Source organism: Tinamus guttatus, unplaced genomic scaffold, assembly GCF_059628265.1.
Source record: "Tinamus guttatus ecotype Peru unplaced genomic scaffold, ASM5962826v1 Tinamus_guttatus_pri_ptg000295l, whole genome shotgun sequence".
Classification (NCBI taxonomy): domain Eukaryota; kingdom Metazoa; phylum Chordata; class Aves; order Tinamiformes; family Tinamidae; genus Tinamus; species Tinamus guttatus.
In genome coordinates this window covers 180,181-197,156 of record NW_028288829.1, presented here as the reverse complement: position 1 = coordinate 197,156, position 16,976 = coordinate 180,181, and the positions used below count along the sequence as shown (strand labels likewise).

The window sequence follows — 16,976 nt, the reverse complement described above, 5'->3', positions numbered from 1 at the left end:
GCGACTACTGTAGATACCACAGTGGTTCAGCGAGACTGAGTGCAGACAGCTGGGCCAGAAGGGTTGCCTGTGAGCGTGCCTTTCATTACATAATATAGTGCTGGTTTCTGCTTGGTTATTCAAAGACCTCAGTGCCTCATTGCTGCAAATACTTGTTATGTACCACTTGTCATCTGAATTGTTTACTTTGGGTTGCTTTTCTGTAAACCATTCCCCAGTTTTTAGTTTATGGAAACTGAGGCCAAACACAGGCTCCAAGATGCTGAGGTTTCCACATCTGTTTTTACAAAAGCTCCTCCTCTCTTCCCTGTTTTTCTCTTCAAGAAAACCATTCCATAGAAATATCATTCCATAAATGAAAATCTGTTCCTTTAAATTAATGTTCATAGTAGCCTCCAAATCAAAAAAAAAAAAAAAAAAGGCAGAGATGAGCTGCTGAGGCCTCCTCAGATGACTCCAAATAACACAGCCAAAGCAGTGCTACCATAGAAGAGAAAAAAATAAAACACAGGAGAGATGATTTCTATTAAAGGAGTCTCATACAGTGGGGAGAGACTGTACTGGAACAGTTGAGTCAAAATATTTAGGAAAATTTGGTTTTAACAATATTTGGACAATATGAATGAAGGAAAAACAGCTTTTAAAGCAAATTGTCAACCACTGTTTAACTTCTCCTACATGGAGTCAAACCCTGGTTTTAAAAACATTTGAATTTCAGTAGTTACCATTCTAAAGTAAAAAGGAATCAGAATTCCCTTAGGCAGTATTACATTATACTAATTATTTTCTGTCATTGAGAAATTACCTTCGACACCACACTTCTCTCCATGTTTTTGTGTTATATGTCGGACTCTTACTTCAGAGCAACCTTCAAAGACTAAAAGAACCATCATTAATTACAGTGAAAGAAATACCATTTAGTGTTTACTAAAGCAAATTAGGGCAGTGACAGGTTAAAGCTGAGCTGAAATAGGGTGCTGCAGGCTTCAGATGATGGGGAATGCGGCAGTTTTTTGGAAAACTCACTCACCCAGTGAGCCTGCGTGGGTCCCTCGCTGCTGCTGATGTTGCAGCAGTTGCAGGGCCGGGTGTTTGGTGGCTTCCATTGAACTTGTGCTCTTCAGGGGTTGCCCCTCTTCCAGCTCCCGTGGGATCAGACTACCTCTCCGTGCTCACCTGCCTGCTGAAGATACGGGGATGCAGTATTTTCTTCACAGCTTTCTGCTAAAGACTGGGGATGGAGCTGGCCAGTTGGCCCTGCTGGCCACGACCGCAGTGGCCGTGGTCCTCGCTCGCCTCTCGGCCAGTCTCATCTCACTGTGCTCGTGGAGCGACTGGACCCTTCAGGTGACAGACCAGGTTGCCCTCGGCCCGCTCGGCTGCGGGGAGGAACATGCCCGTGGTTCTCCTGCCTGGAGCAGCTCCGGGTGCGCTGGAGAGCGCATGGTGGCAACAGGCAGCGCTGCGGACGGCGTGAGCGCGTCACACGAGTGGCAGCTGTGAAGCTGTAGAGACAGGCAGAGGAGCCACGCGAAGATGGCACGAGCTGTTTCTCCTCGCTGCCCAGGGGTTCTTGTTGCTAACAAGGCCTTGCTGCTCCGGTGGAGGTGCTTTCAGAGGATAATTCCTTTGTTTTCAGTGAAGCTTCCTATTAATTGTTTAAATCATTAATTTGTTAGGGGCGATTTCATGTACTGCCACTTGGACCACAAGTTATTGCACGTCAGCTATGAAGGTGATTGTGTTGATGACACACAGCTAAAATGCTCATCTCTTAGTTATTAAAAATTGGGGATTATCTGTACTTCAGAGCGTGGGCAGGAAGGGACCGACTGTAGCTCATCCAGCATCCTGGTACTGGCATTACCAGTAGGAAGGGACAAGTGTTGTCTTTTGGGATATGTGTCCTCAGGATGAAGCTAACAACTTAGGAAATCTTAAGTAGATTGCTGCTTGTGGCCTGGAAAGCCAAAGAAACTGCTTGGCATATAGCTGGAAGACCAATGGCATGGTCTTTTTCCCAACTGAAGACTCTCTGGTGGAGAGGCAAATTGCTGACTTTTGTTTACAGAAATCATAAGGGAACTTAAAGTTTGTTGGTACTGACCATTCCGTGCAGCCTTTCACTCACCGCCTTGTACTGCCTGAAACAAAACGAAACTCCTGGGTCAGGGAGCATTTGACTGTGATTCCACATTCCCAGGATGTTGTACAAGCCTGTCTGAGGGAAGCACCGCAGCAGGAAACCTGCTCTTCTTCCCTAGCAGGAGCATGAATGTGTTCTCCTCACAAAGAGGATCCTAGCAAAGGGGAGGGGAAAGGGAGAGGTCCTTTCTTTTCACAGAAAGTGGCTCTCACAAATTAATTGAGCAGACTCCATGATATATATTGGAATTAAAGTTTATCTTGAGTAGAAAATACTTGCCATAGGGTGCCTCTCTTAAATGATTTTTGGAATGTTGTCAAAAATTTGGCAGCTGAGAGAGAAAAGCTCTTCTAGAACCTTTTAACAGGGAAAAAAAAAAACATTGAGTAGTGTTTAGATCTTCCAATTTCAGATACTGCGAAAGACCAGTATGCGACGGGCCTTTTCTAAGTAGCTTTTCATCACATTATGTATCTTAGAGGGCCTAAGGAATTCTTCCATAATAATATAACACTTGAAGAGAGGTGTTGACTCCTTGTGTTTAACGCTAAGCATCCTGAGTTAGCGCTTGCACTGGAAAATGTGGTAGTAGCAAAATTACCGTGGGAAAAGGCCCCGTTGTGTCAGAGACGGGTGCTGAGCAGCATCAGGGATGTGGAATTAGAGACCACAGGCCTAGACGGGGGGAAATGCAGGTGCACAGCCACCCGGAGGGCACTTCTTGGTCCTCTCTCGACAGCTTTGCTTTCTCACCTCGCTTCATGCCACCATGGATGTTGGTGCTCCACCTTCCCTGGTGTCCTCAGAGGCTTTCCAGAACGGCGGAGAGAGGAGTCTGGAAGGCACGGTGCAAATCCTGACAAGAAAGGATATGGTCAGTTGCTAAAATCCATTTTGATGAGTAAATTCATCATTTCTGTCCTGAGCTGGGACAACCTAAATTCCAGATATCACGCTGGGGATAAAATATTCTCCCCTAACACAACTTCCAGCCTTCATGCAGTCAGTTTAAACTGCTGATGCTCTTGTTGCATTGATTTTTAAATGAAAGTATATGGAGCTATTTTGCCAAAAATACTTTTTTATTTATACATGTGTGTGCATGTGTATACATATATAGATATGTGTGTGTGTGTGTGCACATAGTCTTTAACTTCTGTTTTTTTACAGTGCATATTGTTTTGCAGCACAGCAGTGTTCACCTCTGGGTCTCTGTCGCTGCTTTTGGTCAGGATGCTGAGAGTTTGCTTTCTTGCTGGTCCCATTCAGGCTCCCAGCACGTATTTCTAGTGTCCTAATGCAAGTCATTTCCAGCCAGACACGATGGTAAGTCAAAGCACAACTCTTTCAAGTGCAGTGTCTGCTTGAGTACCCTCCGAGCTTGCATTGCACAGTGGGGATTGAGCTCACCTTGCTCTTTGGGGATTTATATCAAATCTTAATGTGTTTAAAGCCAGTGGTAGCATTTAATGTAATGCTTTAAAAGTTAGAGGAAGCCGTAGCATAGTTTGTGGCAAAATGTAAATAGGGAACAAAACCTAAATGAACTATTATAGACAATTGCTCACTAATCCTCACAGTTACCCTCTTCAGAATGTTGTACACATTGCACTTCTTTAAAGAGCAAATAATGTGCTTGTTCTGAGCGTTAGCTCCTAGGAAGTGATAAGCATTGACACATGCACATTCCTGGTGTATAAATGCACCATTGCTGAAGTGAAGCCTCATTTCATTTGAGGAGGAGGCAGGATGAACCAGGTGGGAGGCGGGGGTTGGTGATGGGTTTAAAACACCCATTCTGGGCCTCAAACACCCACTAGTTTCTACTTCCACATCAGCCGTGTAACAGCTCGGGTTTGTGCTGCAGCCTTGGCTCCGTTTGGGGCTTCGCCCTCGCGCTGCGCCGGGGTCACCCGTGTTTTTGCACTTAACAGTAATTGCAGCTTACATACACTTAGGGTGTGGCAAAATTGCAGAGTTTGTACTTCTGAAAATAAGGGGATTATTCACTCTACAGATGGAATATGCACTTTCAGGCTATAAAGAAGGAAAAAACAAGTCTGTAGAAAGCAACAGTTTAAGCCTTCAGGAGTTGCACGGACTGCAGTGTCCCTTCATCCCTGTCTCCAATACTGTGTTCTCGTTGAAAGCCCTGCTTGGGAAGGAGAGAAGATGGTATCTTCCCCACATTGCAATATGTATTTATTTCTGACTGACTGAAAGTTCATATATATTTTTAAAACAGTTACAAATTGGCTGCTATTTGAGGAATTAGGATTATTATACTGATTTTATACGTAAAGTAATGTTAAAGTTTATTTATAATGTTAACATTTACTGATTTCACACTTTATTTGTATGAGAGGTCCGGCCCAAAAGTGTTTGTTTCTTTTGCTATTTAAGGTATATTGGGGGGACTAAGAGTGTAGCCATTGAGTATACGGAATGCAGCAAATTGAGTGCAACCTACTAAAACAATTTCTAAATGTGCAGTTAGACCAGACAGTGACCATTGATTGTAAACTCATACATGTCAACTGAAACAATGCACTCCTTTGTGTTTTGGAGGCATTGTTTCTGCTTCCTGTGACAGTCAATGAAACAGTTGCCTTCTGGTTTAGACTCCTTCCTGTGCCCCTTTGGAGAAATTGAGGTGTTATGACCTTTTTGCCATGGACTTAACTGAATTTGTACTCATACAAGTGTTGTACTGAACGTGCTTTCCTAAAGATGGACTTTATTTTTTTGTGAAGATAATTTATGAGAATGTTTTTTAAGCAGTTTGGTGTTCTTGAAAAAGTCGGTTGGAAGTACTGAAATAAATGTGTGTAGATATTAATTAAAGATGTATTCCAAAGCAAAGTATGTTTTTTTCAATAGGGTGCTGTTGCTGGTGTAGTTGTTCCCGATTGCTCCCAGTGAGGCTCCGTTTAACATGTCGGTGAAGCGTGGGAGTTGGGAGAAGGCTTCGTTCCAGCACCTGCGCCTTCCACTCCGGGAGGAATCCGGAACGGGAACGGGTGCCAAGTGATGAGTTTTTCCCTGGGGAGAACCTGTTATGGCTGCAGGGCCGAGGCGGGAAAGCCCTCCCGCTCGCATGTCCCACGCAGTGGTGGCCACCTGGCTCCCGTGGTTTCCTCATGCTCCTTCTGCAGGCTCCTCATGGGTTCCTTGCTGCCGGGGCTGCCGGAGGCTCTTGAGGAATTGAGGAGTTCATTGTAGGTGCTTATACAACCCGTGCTGCTGCCATAAAACGAGCTCAACCCCTGGGGCTTGTTTCATAGCAATAGTCATATTGCCGCAGCTTTTTGGACACGCCAAAAGCGAGTTATTCTGGGGATAGTTTAGATAGAAATGGTGTAGACACCAGAAAGCAGGTTCTGACTTGCAGACAGAGGCAGCTTCTCTGCTCTGAGAGCAGAGCATCGGAGCTTGTCGCTCGCCAGGGCCCTGGGTCCCTCCTGCTTGTGAACCACCACAAGGTGTTTAATCTTCTCAAACTGTGGCTTAACTAGTGCTTAAATAACTGCGTTCAGTGCTTTTCACCTCTCATTATTGAAAGCGGTCAGCCTCGAGCGTTGGTTTCCTAGATAAATGCTGCTTTAATTTAAGGATATACGTAAGGTGTCTTAGGGCTTTTCTTGCGAATGTTCTAATAGCTTCGTAATAAATCAGCTTGCCTGAAAAAGCAAAGCTGAGACGACCACCGAACAGTTTAGTTACTGATCAGTGCTTAATTCTTTGTGCAGCTGCCTAGTAATTCTCCCTCAAAAATATATATAAGCATATAAGTGGTTGGAAGCTATTTCCACATTGTGTGCCTCAGACTAATAAGTGCATATCACACATTTACTTGTGGTCTCAAAAACAGGGTTTTAATGGTGTAACTTGTTTCTCAACGTCTGCCTTGCAAATCACTATGCTGTGCTAACTTGTCTACAAATAACATACCTAATGTACTAACTGGTTAAAAAAGAAAGTAATTTATAAAAGATGGGCTTTTCTCTGCCCATCTGTAAGCATCTGTAAGCATCTGTATGTCCTTGGATTAGAATAATTCTGTATATATTTTGCAATGTGTTTGTATTTAATTTGACTGTACATTTTGCACTGATTTTAAATTCTGTCTCCAGTTATAATTTGCAGTTACCAGAGATCTATAACTAGAATTTATGTCTGTGGAAAAAAAAATACAGTATCTATTCCACCCTCGATCTTTGTGAAGTAGTCATGCTTTGAAATTAGTGAGATAAACTTGGGCAGAGAGAAATGTGTTTTGCTGCAGCTGTATTCCAGGCACTGCTGTCTGAGGGTGTCTCGTGCTCCGTGGAAAGGCTGCTGCGCACGGAAGGCAGCAGCATTGCTGATTTCTTGCCTCATGGTTTTGAGATGACACCTCCAAACTGTTGTGGTTTGTGGTATCTGGCACCGTGCAAGCACGTATGGAGCCACTTTACCAGGGACAGCACTTTCTCTAACTGGTAAGATTTTTATGGGAGAGCAGGGTCCTCACGTGTTGCGTGTCCCTGTTTTTGACTCCTTGCCTTGTCTGTGCTCCTCTGGAAACTCCTGGTTCCGTATTCCTGGCGCTGGGCTGGAGAAGCCATGCACCAAAGGCATGGCGTGGTGGCAGGGCTGGGTCCCAGGCGACCAGCACGCTCTGTCCTGCTACACACAGAGGGATTCCTGGTGCAAACAGAAGGTGCTGAGTGAGAGCTGGGGGAGCCCCTTGGCCATGGCGAGCGAGGCCTGAGGAGGAAGATGGCTGGGCAGGGAGGAAGGCAACGAAGCCTTCCCGCAGTGCGAGCAGGAGCCGCAGAGCACGGGAGAGCAAACAGCGCTGCCACACACCAGGAGAGGAATGAGGCTACTCCCGTGCTGAACTGGAAAGGGAGGCCACAGAACAAGGGTTTCATTATTGCAAAAGCACTCGGAACATCAATTAATAGCAGCAGGCTGATAGCTCATTATCCTTTGCCCTCCTCTCGCACGAGATGTCACCTCACAGGGCAACGAGGACTCTTGGTATTAATTATCCGCCCTTCAAACAAGTTTCACTAGGCCTTGTGAACAGTGGCTAAGCCTCACAAATAGGGAATCAGCAGAAAAAAAGGTAGTATAATAAAAAGCCTTTGGTACCTGACCTTTGGTACGTGACACAACAGCTTCTCTTACTCAAGAGCAGGGTGGTGTGAGACAGCAGGAAAAAAGGGCTGTGTGTGAAGAGGATAAGAGAGGCAAGAGCAGTGTGTGGAAACGCCCTGCTCTCCTGCTGCATCCCCAAGGCTCCCCCAGGGTTAAGGCAGGGGGTAAGCGCGGGCGGCTGGAAGGGACCCTTGACACCCTCGCCCGAGGCGGCTTGGATGGTGACTGCTCGTCACTGTTAAGAGCACATGACTTTTACACACACACTGAGGCACCAGCTGCACAGCCTTGATCAAAATCCACTTTGAGTAATCGTCCCGCGGCTGCCTGCCCCGTTGCGCTGTGTGAAAGCTTCCAAAGAGCCGCTCGTCCCGCACATCCTCCCTGCCCGCCACTGCGTATCCTTGCTCCAGGCTGCTCAGAGGCCCCAGCACGCACCTCTGGGTCGGTTCTGCCACCAACACGCTCGCCCACTGCCCTTCTCCACCGGGAAAGCAAGTGAGCTGCTTGGAGGAACCCAGCACCTCCACCAAACAACCTCCTCGTTTGGGACTGGCTTCTCTGAAACTGATCGCCTTTGATGCCAATATATTTCTTAATGGGACAAGCCTACATCTGCAGAGCAATCCATTCGGTTGTGAGTGCCCTAAGACTCCCAGCCCTCACACTCGCCTCTCCACCTGCCTTGTTTGTACAGCCTGGTGTCCCAGCTAAGCAGATTTTCCACTGATTTCTCACAGGAGTAACCTGGCGATCATGGCGGAAAGTTGTGTTGGGGAGGATGTGGGAGCCCTGCCTTGGTGGCTCAAGGCTGGCATTGCCGTGCTCCAACCTGGATTTGTCATAAGGAAGTATCAAAATAACCAAACTTCACCTTGCCTGGTCCTGGTAATAAAAAAAAAAAAAATGATGAGCCAAACTCAGTAATAACAGATGATAAAACACAGAGCAAGTGCAAAACTTCGCAGTCTGGGAGGTTCAGGATGGACATCAGGGGAAAAAATCTTACCCAGGGAAGTGGTGCAGACCTGGGACAGGAGGGCACCAGAATTTCCAACTCTCCATTTTTTTTTTCTGTTTTAACATGAGAAAAAAAAAAAAAAAAAAAGTACTGGAGAGCGACTGAGTCTGGAACACATTGCCCAAAGAGGCTGTGGTGTCTCCGTCCTTTGCAATACTCAAAATCCACTTGGACATGATGCTCTGCAGCGTGCTCTAGGTGACTTGGTGCTTCTGCAGGGGTGTTGGGCAAAGTTCCTCCCCACCCTCAACCATTCTGTGATTCTGTGATTTGCAAGGCCCAGCTAAAGAAAGCTAGCAGTGATCAGATAAATTCGTTAGATGAGAAACTTTTTGCACTAATTCTTAGGATGCTGTGATAGAATGGTAAGATTTCAACTGTCCTGAAATTTTTCCATCCTGCCTCTTTTAATGGAGAAGAACAAATATTCTTTCTGAATCATTGAATAAATTATTAAAATTTAAAAGAAAAGAGCATCAATTAGACTCCTAGGCTCTAAATACTATTCCATTTTTGCTTACAAGATCTATACTGAAATGAAATGGATATGATATGACACGATATGTAATGAAATGCATTTCATATGTGTAGCTGTCCCTCTACACGAGACCAGAACTGACCCTCCTGTTTGCAGGGCTTTCCTCAGTAAACCTGTGCTGCAAATGCTCTTCTGCTAGGAGACTGCCCTGAGCTTGAGCTGCTACCCGAGGGCCTGGCATGAGCTGAGCATTTCTGTGGACACCGTGGACACTTTGCTCACTCGCAAAGTCCTTCTGGGCAACTGGCCCTCCTGAAAGACCAAAAGCCCCATCAAGCAGAGGACACCCCCCCAACCACGGCCACCCCAAGGCAACCATGCGGATGGCACCCCACAAGGCTCTCAGCTCTGCTCTGAGGACACTTGGGACAACAGGCCTGGGCTAGGACAGTGCCACCAGTTGGCAGTTGCTTGTCATATTTGCACTGCTATGTTCCGGTGTCCTTTTGATATAAATGACCATAATGCAGTTTTTTTGATACTCTTTCGGTGTGTGAGAGTGGTGTATCATGAGCTCTGGACACAAACTTCAAAACCCAGGCTGTTAAAACTGCCCCGAGTGTCATTTAAATTAGCCTTGTAGAGGGTAGTGCTCTCCTTTTGCCAGTTCTGAGTATCTGCCAAGTGTCTGCCATGTCTTATTACGCTGGCATAAAAAGGAAGGAGTGTCATTAAAACACCACGGCATAGAGGCACAGGCCCTCATTCCTGTTGTTTGTTTGTTTGTTGTTTGTGGTTGACAAAGCACGATCCTTGCTGTTGGGTACAGCCAGGAGGATTTCCACAGCCCCTTCACCGCACTCACCTCTGAGATGGAGCCTGCTGCCCTCTTGCCTTCTGCCTGGGAACAGCAACTGCCTCAAGCAGTGTGGAAGCTCTGGGTGTGAGACTGATGTAAGTTCTGCAAAGGAACTTCTGTTCTCTTAGCGGGTAAAGTGGCCTGTTACTGCAGGAGAAACAGACTAACATTATTATTATATTGCACTGGTGCAAAAACAAAACATGTTTATTCTGAAAATACGTTCACTTTTTTTTAAGACGCCCTGCTCCAAAATTATACACAACTTGGGGAGAGAAGAAGCATTAGGCAGGTGCTGGGAGCAGACGCGTGTGTGTGGGTGCTCTGCCCGGTTTCTCCAGAGCTTTCCCCGACGGTTCCTGCTGCTGTCCCGGGCACCTCTCCCTGTTTTCCACCGCATGTTGTCAACCCCCCATTCCAGCCGGAGCGAGGCTGATCCCATCATCCGCGTGGGCTGCTCCTGCTCTCCCCGCGTGCTCCCGGCCTCTGACGCACAAAGCGCGCACGCGGCAGCAGCCAGCGAGCACCGAAGGCTCTCGCCCTTTCTCCGCGCCGCCCGTCAGCACCACAACAAGAGGCTCCGCCGCAGGATTAGGCTGCCTCCCGCTCGGGGCCGCAGCCCGAGCCCGGGCCCGGCCCGGGATTAGCGACACAATCGCGGCCGGGGAGCCTCCGCGGGGACACAAAGCGGCGCCGCACAAAGAGAAGCGATGGGGCAGCAGCCGCCTGAGCCGCGCGGATTAGGGCCGCTCGCAGCGGCCGGGAGCCCGCGGGCGATGCTGGCCCAGCAGAACGGCCCGTGGCAGCAGCAGCAGCGGGACCCCGACGCGCTCCAGGGCCGCGAGCGCTGCGCTCGTTGCGCCGCTCCGGCACGTCCCACGGAGTAGGGCCGGGGGCCGCGTGCTGGGGACACGACGCCTTGCGCTGCCCCTGCGGACGTGGAGCCCGCCTTGCCCTCCGCGCGCTTCCCGGTTCCACGTGCGTATCCAGCACACACCGTGCAGCCCAGGAGCGGCGTGCGCAGCACGTGGAGAGCTGCTCCAGCACCCGCCGTGCTCGCCTGGTTCCCCTCTGTCCTAACCAGTGCCTGCCGCGTCCAGGAGCAGCTTTTAAAACTGCCCTTTGACTGCTTAGGCTTAAGGAGCCCTTAGCGATGCACCCGGCTACTCTCCGTGCTGGGGTTATTTCACGCATTTTCAGGGCGTTTGCCACACAGAACGGAGGAGCCAGGCTGTGCTTTGCGGATGCACTGCACAGGCACGGCCATGAGCTCAACAGGGATCCTCTGCTTCTTGTGTAAGGGGCACGCTGAGAATGAGACCCTTCGTGCCCATCCAGCACCAACGGCAGGAGCCACCTACGGGAGCACGGCCGGCCGTGCCCTCCATCCCAGCACCCGCGTCCTCCCAAAGCTCCTGGAGGAGCCATTGAGCATGATGCAGGAGAAGCAGCTCCAAGCCCACAGGGATGGCCCAGGCTCCTCAGTGCAACGAGCTCCACGAGAGCTGCCGGCAACCGGTGGGCTCCCGGGAGGGCTCGCAGCTCCCACTGCAGCCACGGGAACGGGAAGGATTAAAGGATCTGCTCCCTGGCTGCCAGGCACGCACGTACGTGCGCACGGAGGAATGTGCTGCAGAGATAAGCAGAGGCCGCATGTCCTGGAGGCTCAGCGGAGATTAATGGAGCGGCTGGCCACGGCGGCCGCAAAAGAAGCCACATCCATCTCAATACCGGAGGAATCGGAGGGTGCCTTTGTTCCAGATAAACTGGCTCTATCTGCTAAGTCTAACAAGAGGTTGTGTAACTGCCTGTCCCTGACAGCCGGACAGCACAAGCCTCAGGGAGTTAATTACTGCTCAAATAACGTAGCCTGCATAGGTCTGCTTATATACTGTGATCCGGTGACTCTAACCAGTAGCATTTTTTAAACTCGTGTTATTGTAAACAGGTGTTGAGCTAATTGCTTTCTGCTGTATTGCAGACTCTTGCTCTACTGGCGTAGCGGTGACATCAGCTGCGAGCGTTAGCTGGTAGGAACGAGCAAACAAGGCGAAGTGCGGGGCAATCCTGAGCAACGGAGACATCCCGCACCCCGCAGAGCCTCGCTCAGGGCCGTGCACGGCCGCGAGCTTTACGGCTCCATGCCGGGCTCCGAGCAGGACGGAGGAGCCATGCGGTTCCCCACCGTGGGGCCTGCGTAGCTTTTCTGCAGGAGCAGAAGCTCTGCGCTTGGGACTGTGCGTTGTAATACTAATTTTGTGGTTATGAGCTTTGTGTTTTGCATGAATCCATGTGAAGGACTTCACAAGCCAAGTAATGGCTGAAGTCTGTACGGAGTTTACAAGGAGTTAACGACCACAGTTTTACAGACACAGCAGTAACAAGCGCTTGTTCTGTGGGGAAAGAGCTATTCCTTACTACGATGCAGCAGTGAAGAACAAAAAAGGCCCCGAGAAGCCGATTCACAGGATGTGGCACTGGGGTACAACGTGGTAGATGGGGTACATAACCCCACGGCCATGAGCAACTCATACAAAGCAACAGAGCAAAGGTGCACGTGGCTCAGACCAGCAAGGAGTATAAAAAGCAAGCGGCCAGGGGAACCCTAAAGAGGATTTCCTTCACTGAGCCCATGGCAAAGCCTGCAGGCAGTGAAAGCTCGGGGCAGGCAGCTCTCCGGCAGGGTGGTTTTCTCAGGAAGACACTGGGAAAACCTCGGTCTCTTTTTCTGTGTAACTTCTTCTGCTCAGGGTGGCAAAGCACACCCAATTCAAGGCTTTTACGTAGTGGGAAGAAAGTTTAAGAGTTATTCAGAGAGTTACTTAAGGCAATTTTCAATGCCTGGACCTTGTAACAGCTAAATGAATTCATTAGTGAATTCATTGTGATTTGGTGTCACCCCTCATCTGGGCTCCCACTGAAGTAGACAACTTGCTCCCTTGCGACACAGCTGGGATGCCACCGAGATGCTGGTCTTGTGTCTGGAGCCCACTGGAATGAGCCTCACCCTCAAGGAATTAAATTTCTAAGGGGAATTACACTCAGTGCTCCATCCCCGCACACCTCCAGGGACCCCGGACCCCCCACGGCCTCGCCACACGGCGGACCCAAAATGGCCCCCGGCCCGCAACGAGGCGCCAAATCCACCTGCGCCACTGGGGGTTGGGGGGGAGGGGCGCTATGCGCATGCGCGCGGGGATGGGATGGCGGGGGGGCGGGAGCGCGCGCGGGCGCGCGGCGCATGCGCCCTGCGCGGGCGGGAGGGGCGGCGGCCGTTGGGCGGGCGCGAGGCCGTTGGGCGGCGCGGGGGGAGGGGGCACCTGCCGCGGCGCCGGCCCCGCGCTCGGGCGGCGGCGGCGGCGGCGGCTCCGCCGGGGCGGGAGCGGCGGGACGAAGCGGCGAGGGGCGAGGGCGGCGAAGGGCGAGAGCGCGGCCGTGCCCCGGGGCGACGCTGGCGGCGCGAGCCCGTGGTGAGGAGGAGCCCCCGGGCTGCGGCTACCTCTTCGTGCCTTCCCCCGGAGACCGCGCTCCCGCAGGTTGGTGCCTGCCGTCTGTTACAGCGGGGGGTGTTTCTCTGGAAAAAGAAAAAAAAAAAAAACTTTTTTTTTTCCTTCTTAGGTTTTTCTTTCGCCCGTCCTGGGAATGACATCCCCCATTCTGTGCTTGCTGTGGGGTGAAAACCTCATTCCGTCTGTTACCTTTGTACCTGCTGCCTTGTTTGAGGAACCGGGCTGTCCTGCAGCTGTTCCTTGCAATATAGCTCAGCCTATTGTATGTGGGGATAAGGTTAGGGTGTATAGTGCGGTAGTGCTGTCCTAACCCACTTTTGGGCTAGGGTAAAAGCACCCACTGGTGCTTTTCCTAATCAGCCCCTCGGTTTTTCTTTTCCCCGTTCTAGTTTCTGTTTCTCAGTCAGCCATTCAGTCTGACTTCTCACACTGTGAATTTTCTTCCTTGTCACTCCCTTAGCCCAGCTATAAGTGGTGTCATATTAATTTATCCTACACAAGTGGTATCATCCTAAGTCCCGTTAAGCTGTTTCAGCTAAGGGGACTTGCAAGACTCTTAAGAAGAGTATCAAGAAGCCAAATTCTTAAATAAGAATTTTAATTAGGAATTTGAGCTCATTACTTCAACAAGAAAGTAAAGAAAAAGGGTCCAACAGTTCTTTCTGTGAAATTGCTCTTGAGCATGCTCTTTTTGCAGCATGCTTACAAATCAAACTATGTTGTGGTGTACCTGCAAAGTCCTTTGATCAGTAGCTTTAATATCAAGCAGGGGTTTGTCTTACTGCGCTTACCAGCTGGGCGGAGCGGCCGCCGGGCTCGTCCCGGACCCGTAAACGAAACTCAGCGCTGCAGGAGCAGGAAGCGCTGGATGGGGGAGCGCTGCGAGGAGGTGGATGGAGGCAGCGCCGGCACCTCCGTTTCACCCCATAGCACGGCCTCTGAGATGTGCGCAGGGCTGCAGCTTGCTTGGCGTGGGCAGGGTGCCTCTGAAGGCAGGCGCTCTGGGTCTGTATGTGTCTGTAAAAATGCCTCTTCCTCTTGTTTTGGGATGCAGGGGACATACGTGAAGATGCTGGAGGCCGACCTTGTCGCGAAAATGCTGCGTGCTGTTCTTCACTCACATAAAAATGGCATTCCCTTGGCGCAGCTTCAGAACGAGTACAAGTCCCTGACTGGCGACTGCATTCCCTTCCAGCACCTGGGGTATGGGACGCTGGAGAGATACTTGGCGAGCATCCCGGGAGTGGTCCGGGTGGAAGAGAGCAAAGCGGGAGAGGTAAGGAGGTGTGAGCCGCACGCAGGGGTGGCGGTGGGCTCCCCACCGAAGCATTTCTGCAGCGCGCTGGCTTTGTCGCCTTGTTGTGGCTATTGGCGACCCACAGCAAGGTGGGAGAGGGGGTGTAGCCCAAGCCCTAACTGCATTCCTGCCCTCAGAGAGTGGAGTGTGGCCTCCAGAGCTGCCCTTTTGCAGCAGGTGAGCAGGCTTGTGAGCGATGGCTTTGCTTGCTGCGAGCTGCTGTGGACTGAGGCCATGTCTGTGATGCGGGTGTGGGTGGCCCTGGCAAAGGTCAGTGCCAGTATGGTGGAGGTCCTGCTGCTGCTCTGTCACGCAGCCATTGGTTTGCAAGTTAAGCCTTGGGAGCCTAAGAAAAAAGAATTCCCACCTTCTCTTCTTGTGCTGTGTGTGAGCCTTGTGGGTACTGTGGGCTCTCAGAGCTGGGCTGACTGGAGAGAGAGAGGATGAGCCTCCATGCTGGAGGTAGTTGGAGGAGCTGCCCAGGGAACAAGAAAGGGGGTTGTGAGGCCGCGTCACAGGGCGCTGCCTTTGGAAGGGGATGTGCCAGTGAGGCACAAGGAGGGCAGCTCCCATGGTGCTTGTGGGATGGCCACGCAGCTGGTGCCTCTGTGCTGCGTGCGCACAGCTTGGGCACCAGGCAGGCGGGAAGAGAGGCCGGCGTGTGGCTGCTGAGCTCTGCTCGGGACTGAGGCGATGAGGAGGCAGAGCACACGTGGCTGGAGTGCTGCCGGTGATGGCGACATGCTGCTTTGGAAGAAGAAGCAGGAGAGTTGCCTTCTGTGTGAGAGAGCAAGGCAGCTGTGTGGAGCTCTTGCTTGAGATGGATGATGAAACTGTGGAGAGATTATGGGTGAGGATTGTGAGCAAGCTGGGTGATGCTTTTGTGGCAAAGAATAATAGGAGCTGAGGCCTCTTTGAGGACTGCGGAAGTGTCCTGTTAGCAGGCCCTTGTTGTCACAGGGGGCTTGAGCCACCCAGGTGTCTGCTGAAGGGATAAGACAGCAGGGCACAAGCAGTGCAGGAAATTTCATGAATGCATTGATGATGATCTGTGGTTTTAGTTGCTTGAATTGCTGGCAAGGAGAGGTGCTGTGCTGGACATGATACCACTGTAGGTGAAGGTGAGGACAAGTGAGTAGGGGACTGTAGAGCAACTGTTTGAACATGGAGAGATGGGGTTAGGAAAGCCAACAAGCACATGAAGTTAAATCTGGGATGTGAGGCACAGCAGGAAAAGTTGCTGCAGGTGTATCAGCCGGCAGAAGAAATCTAGGAAAAACGTGTGATAACCCATGAACAGGAAGGGCAGCCTAATCATAATGGACATGGAGATGGCAAAGGTGCCGATGTCTTTCTTGCCTGTGTTTTTTGGAAAGGGTAGCCTTCAGTAATCCCAGGTCCCTGCAGTATGAAGGCATACTGGTGGCCTTGCGAGATGACCCTGCTTTATATTTGGACGGTCATGGTGGTCGGCGATGCTGCCAGTGACTGGAGGGCAGAAAATGCCACTGCTGTCTTCAGGAGGGGCAAGAAAGAGGACCCAGGGAAACACAGGCCAGTCAGCATCACCCTGACCTCTTAGCATATCTACTTGGATATCATTTTCTAAACAGTTGAAGGATGGAAGTTGACTGAGTGTAGTGAACCTGGCTTTATGAAAGGGATATCATACATGAGCAACTGGGCAGGTTTCTGCAGTGAGCTGACCAGCTGAAGGGAGAGCTATGAATGTTGCGTCTCTCGACTTCAGTAAGGCTTTTGACACTGTTTCCCATAAATTTCGCACCGATGAAACTGAGACTACGTTGAGTGGAGAAGGAAGTGGGCTGTAAGCTCTTTGATTTGCTGGACTCAAGGGTTGTGGTCAGTGGCCCAAAGTCTAGGTGGAGGCCAGTGATGGGTCCCCCTCCAGGGTGAGTGCAGGGTGCAGTATTGTTTAATGGCCTTGGATATGGGAAAGAGTGGCCCCTCAGTGAGTTTGCAGGTGATATAAACTCAGAGTAATTTGTGCACACAGTGATTACGCTGCGTCTCAGAAGGATATTGACAGGCTGGCAAAGTGGGCTGAGAAGATGCTCACAAAGTTCCTGAGAGAGAAATAACTAGTGTTGCTCCTTGGGAGAAATATCCCCTGCATCAGCAGATGTCTTGGTCCAACCTGCTGCAGAGCAGCTGGCAGAATCCTGTTGGGCAACACATTGAGTGAAGCCCTTACAGGGAGACCTGCTGACAGCACCCTGGGATTAGGAGAGCACGGGAAGGAAGTGAAGGGAGGTAATGCTCGTTCCCTACTTGGTACTGGTGAGACCCCATGTGGAGTGCTGAGCTCACCCATGCAAGAGAAGAGATGGACATAGTTGAGCAAGTGTGCCCAGGGCCATGAAGATGAGGAAGAGATTGGAGCATCTGCCATTAGAAAAGATTCTGAGAGAGCTGGCGTTGTTCATGCTGGAGAAGAGGAGGTTCTAGTAGGAGGATCTCATAATCTTGGTGGTGGTTTAGGGAGTGAGAAAGATGGAAC

At 50.4% G+C, this 16,976-nt stretch overlaps 1 protein-coding gene across 1 annotated transcript in view; it reads left to right on the top strand.

Moving 5' to 3' along the window:
- The first annotated feature begins 13,152 nt into the window (after positions 1 to 13,152).
- The window catches only part of TDRD7 (tudor domain containing 7), a 44,251-nt gene continuing 40,427 nt past the window's right edge, over positions 13,153 to 16,976 (top strand). The window contains exons 1-2 of the mRNA XM_088527905.1: positions 13,153 to 13,185; positions 14,213 to 14,434. Of these exons, the coding sequence (XP_088384031.1) occupies positions 14,228 to 14,434 (207 nt within the window). The 5' untranslated portion in view covers positions 13,153 to 13,185; positions 14,213 to 14,227. The remainder of the gene's footprint in view (positions 13,186 to 14,212; positions 14,435 to 16,976) is intronic.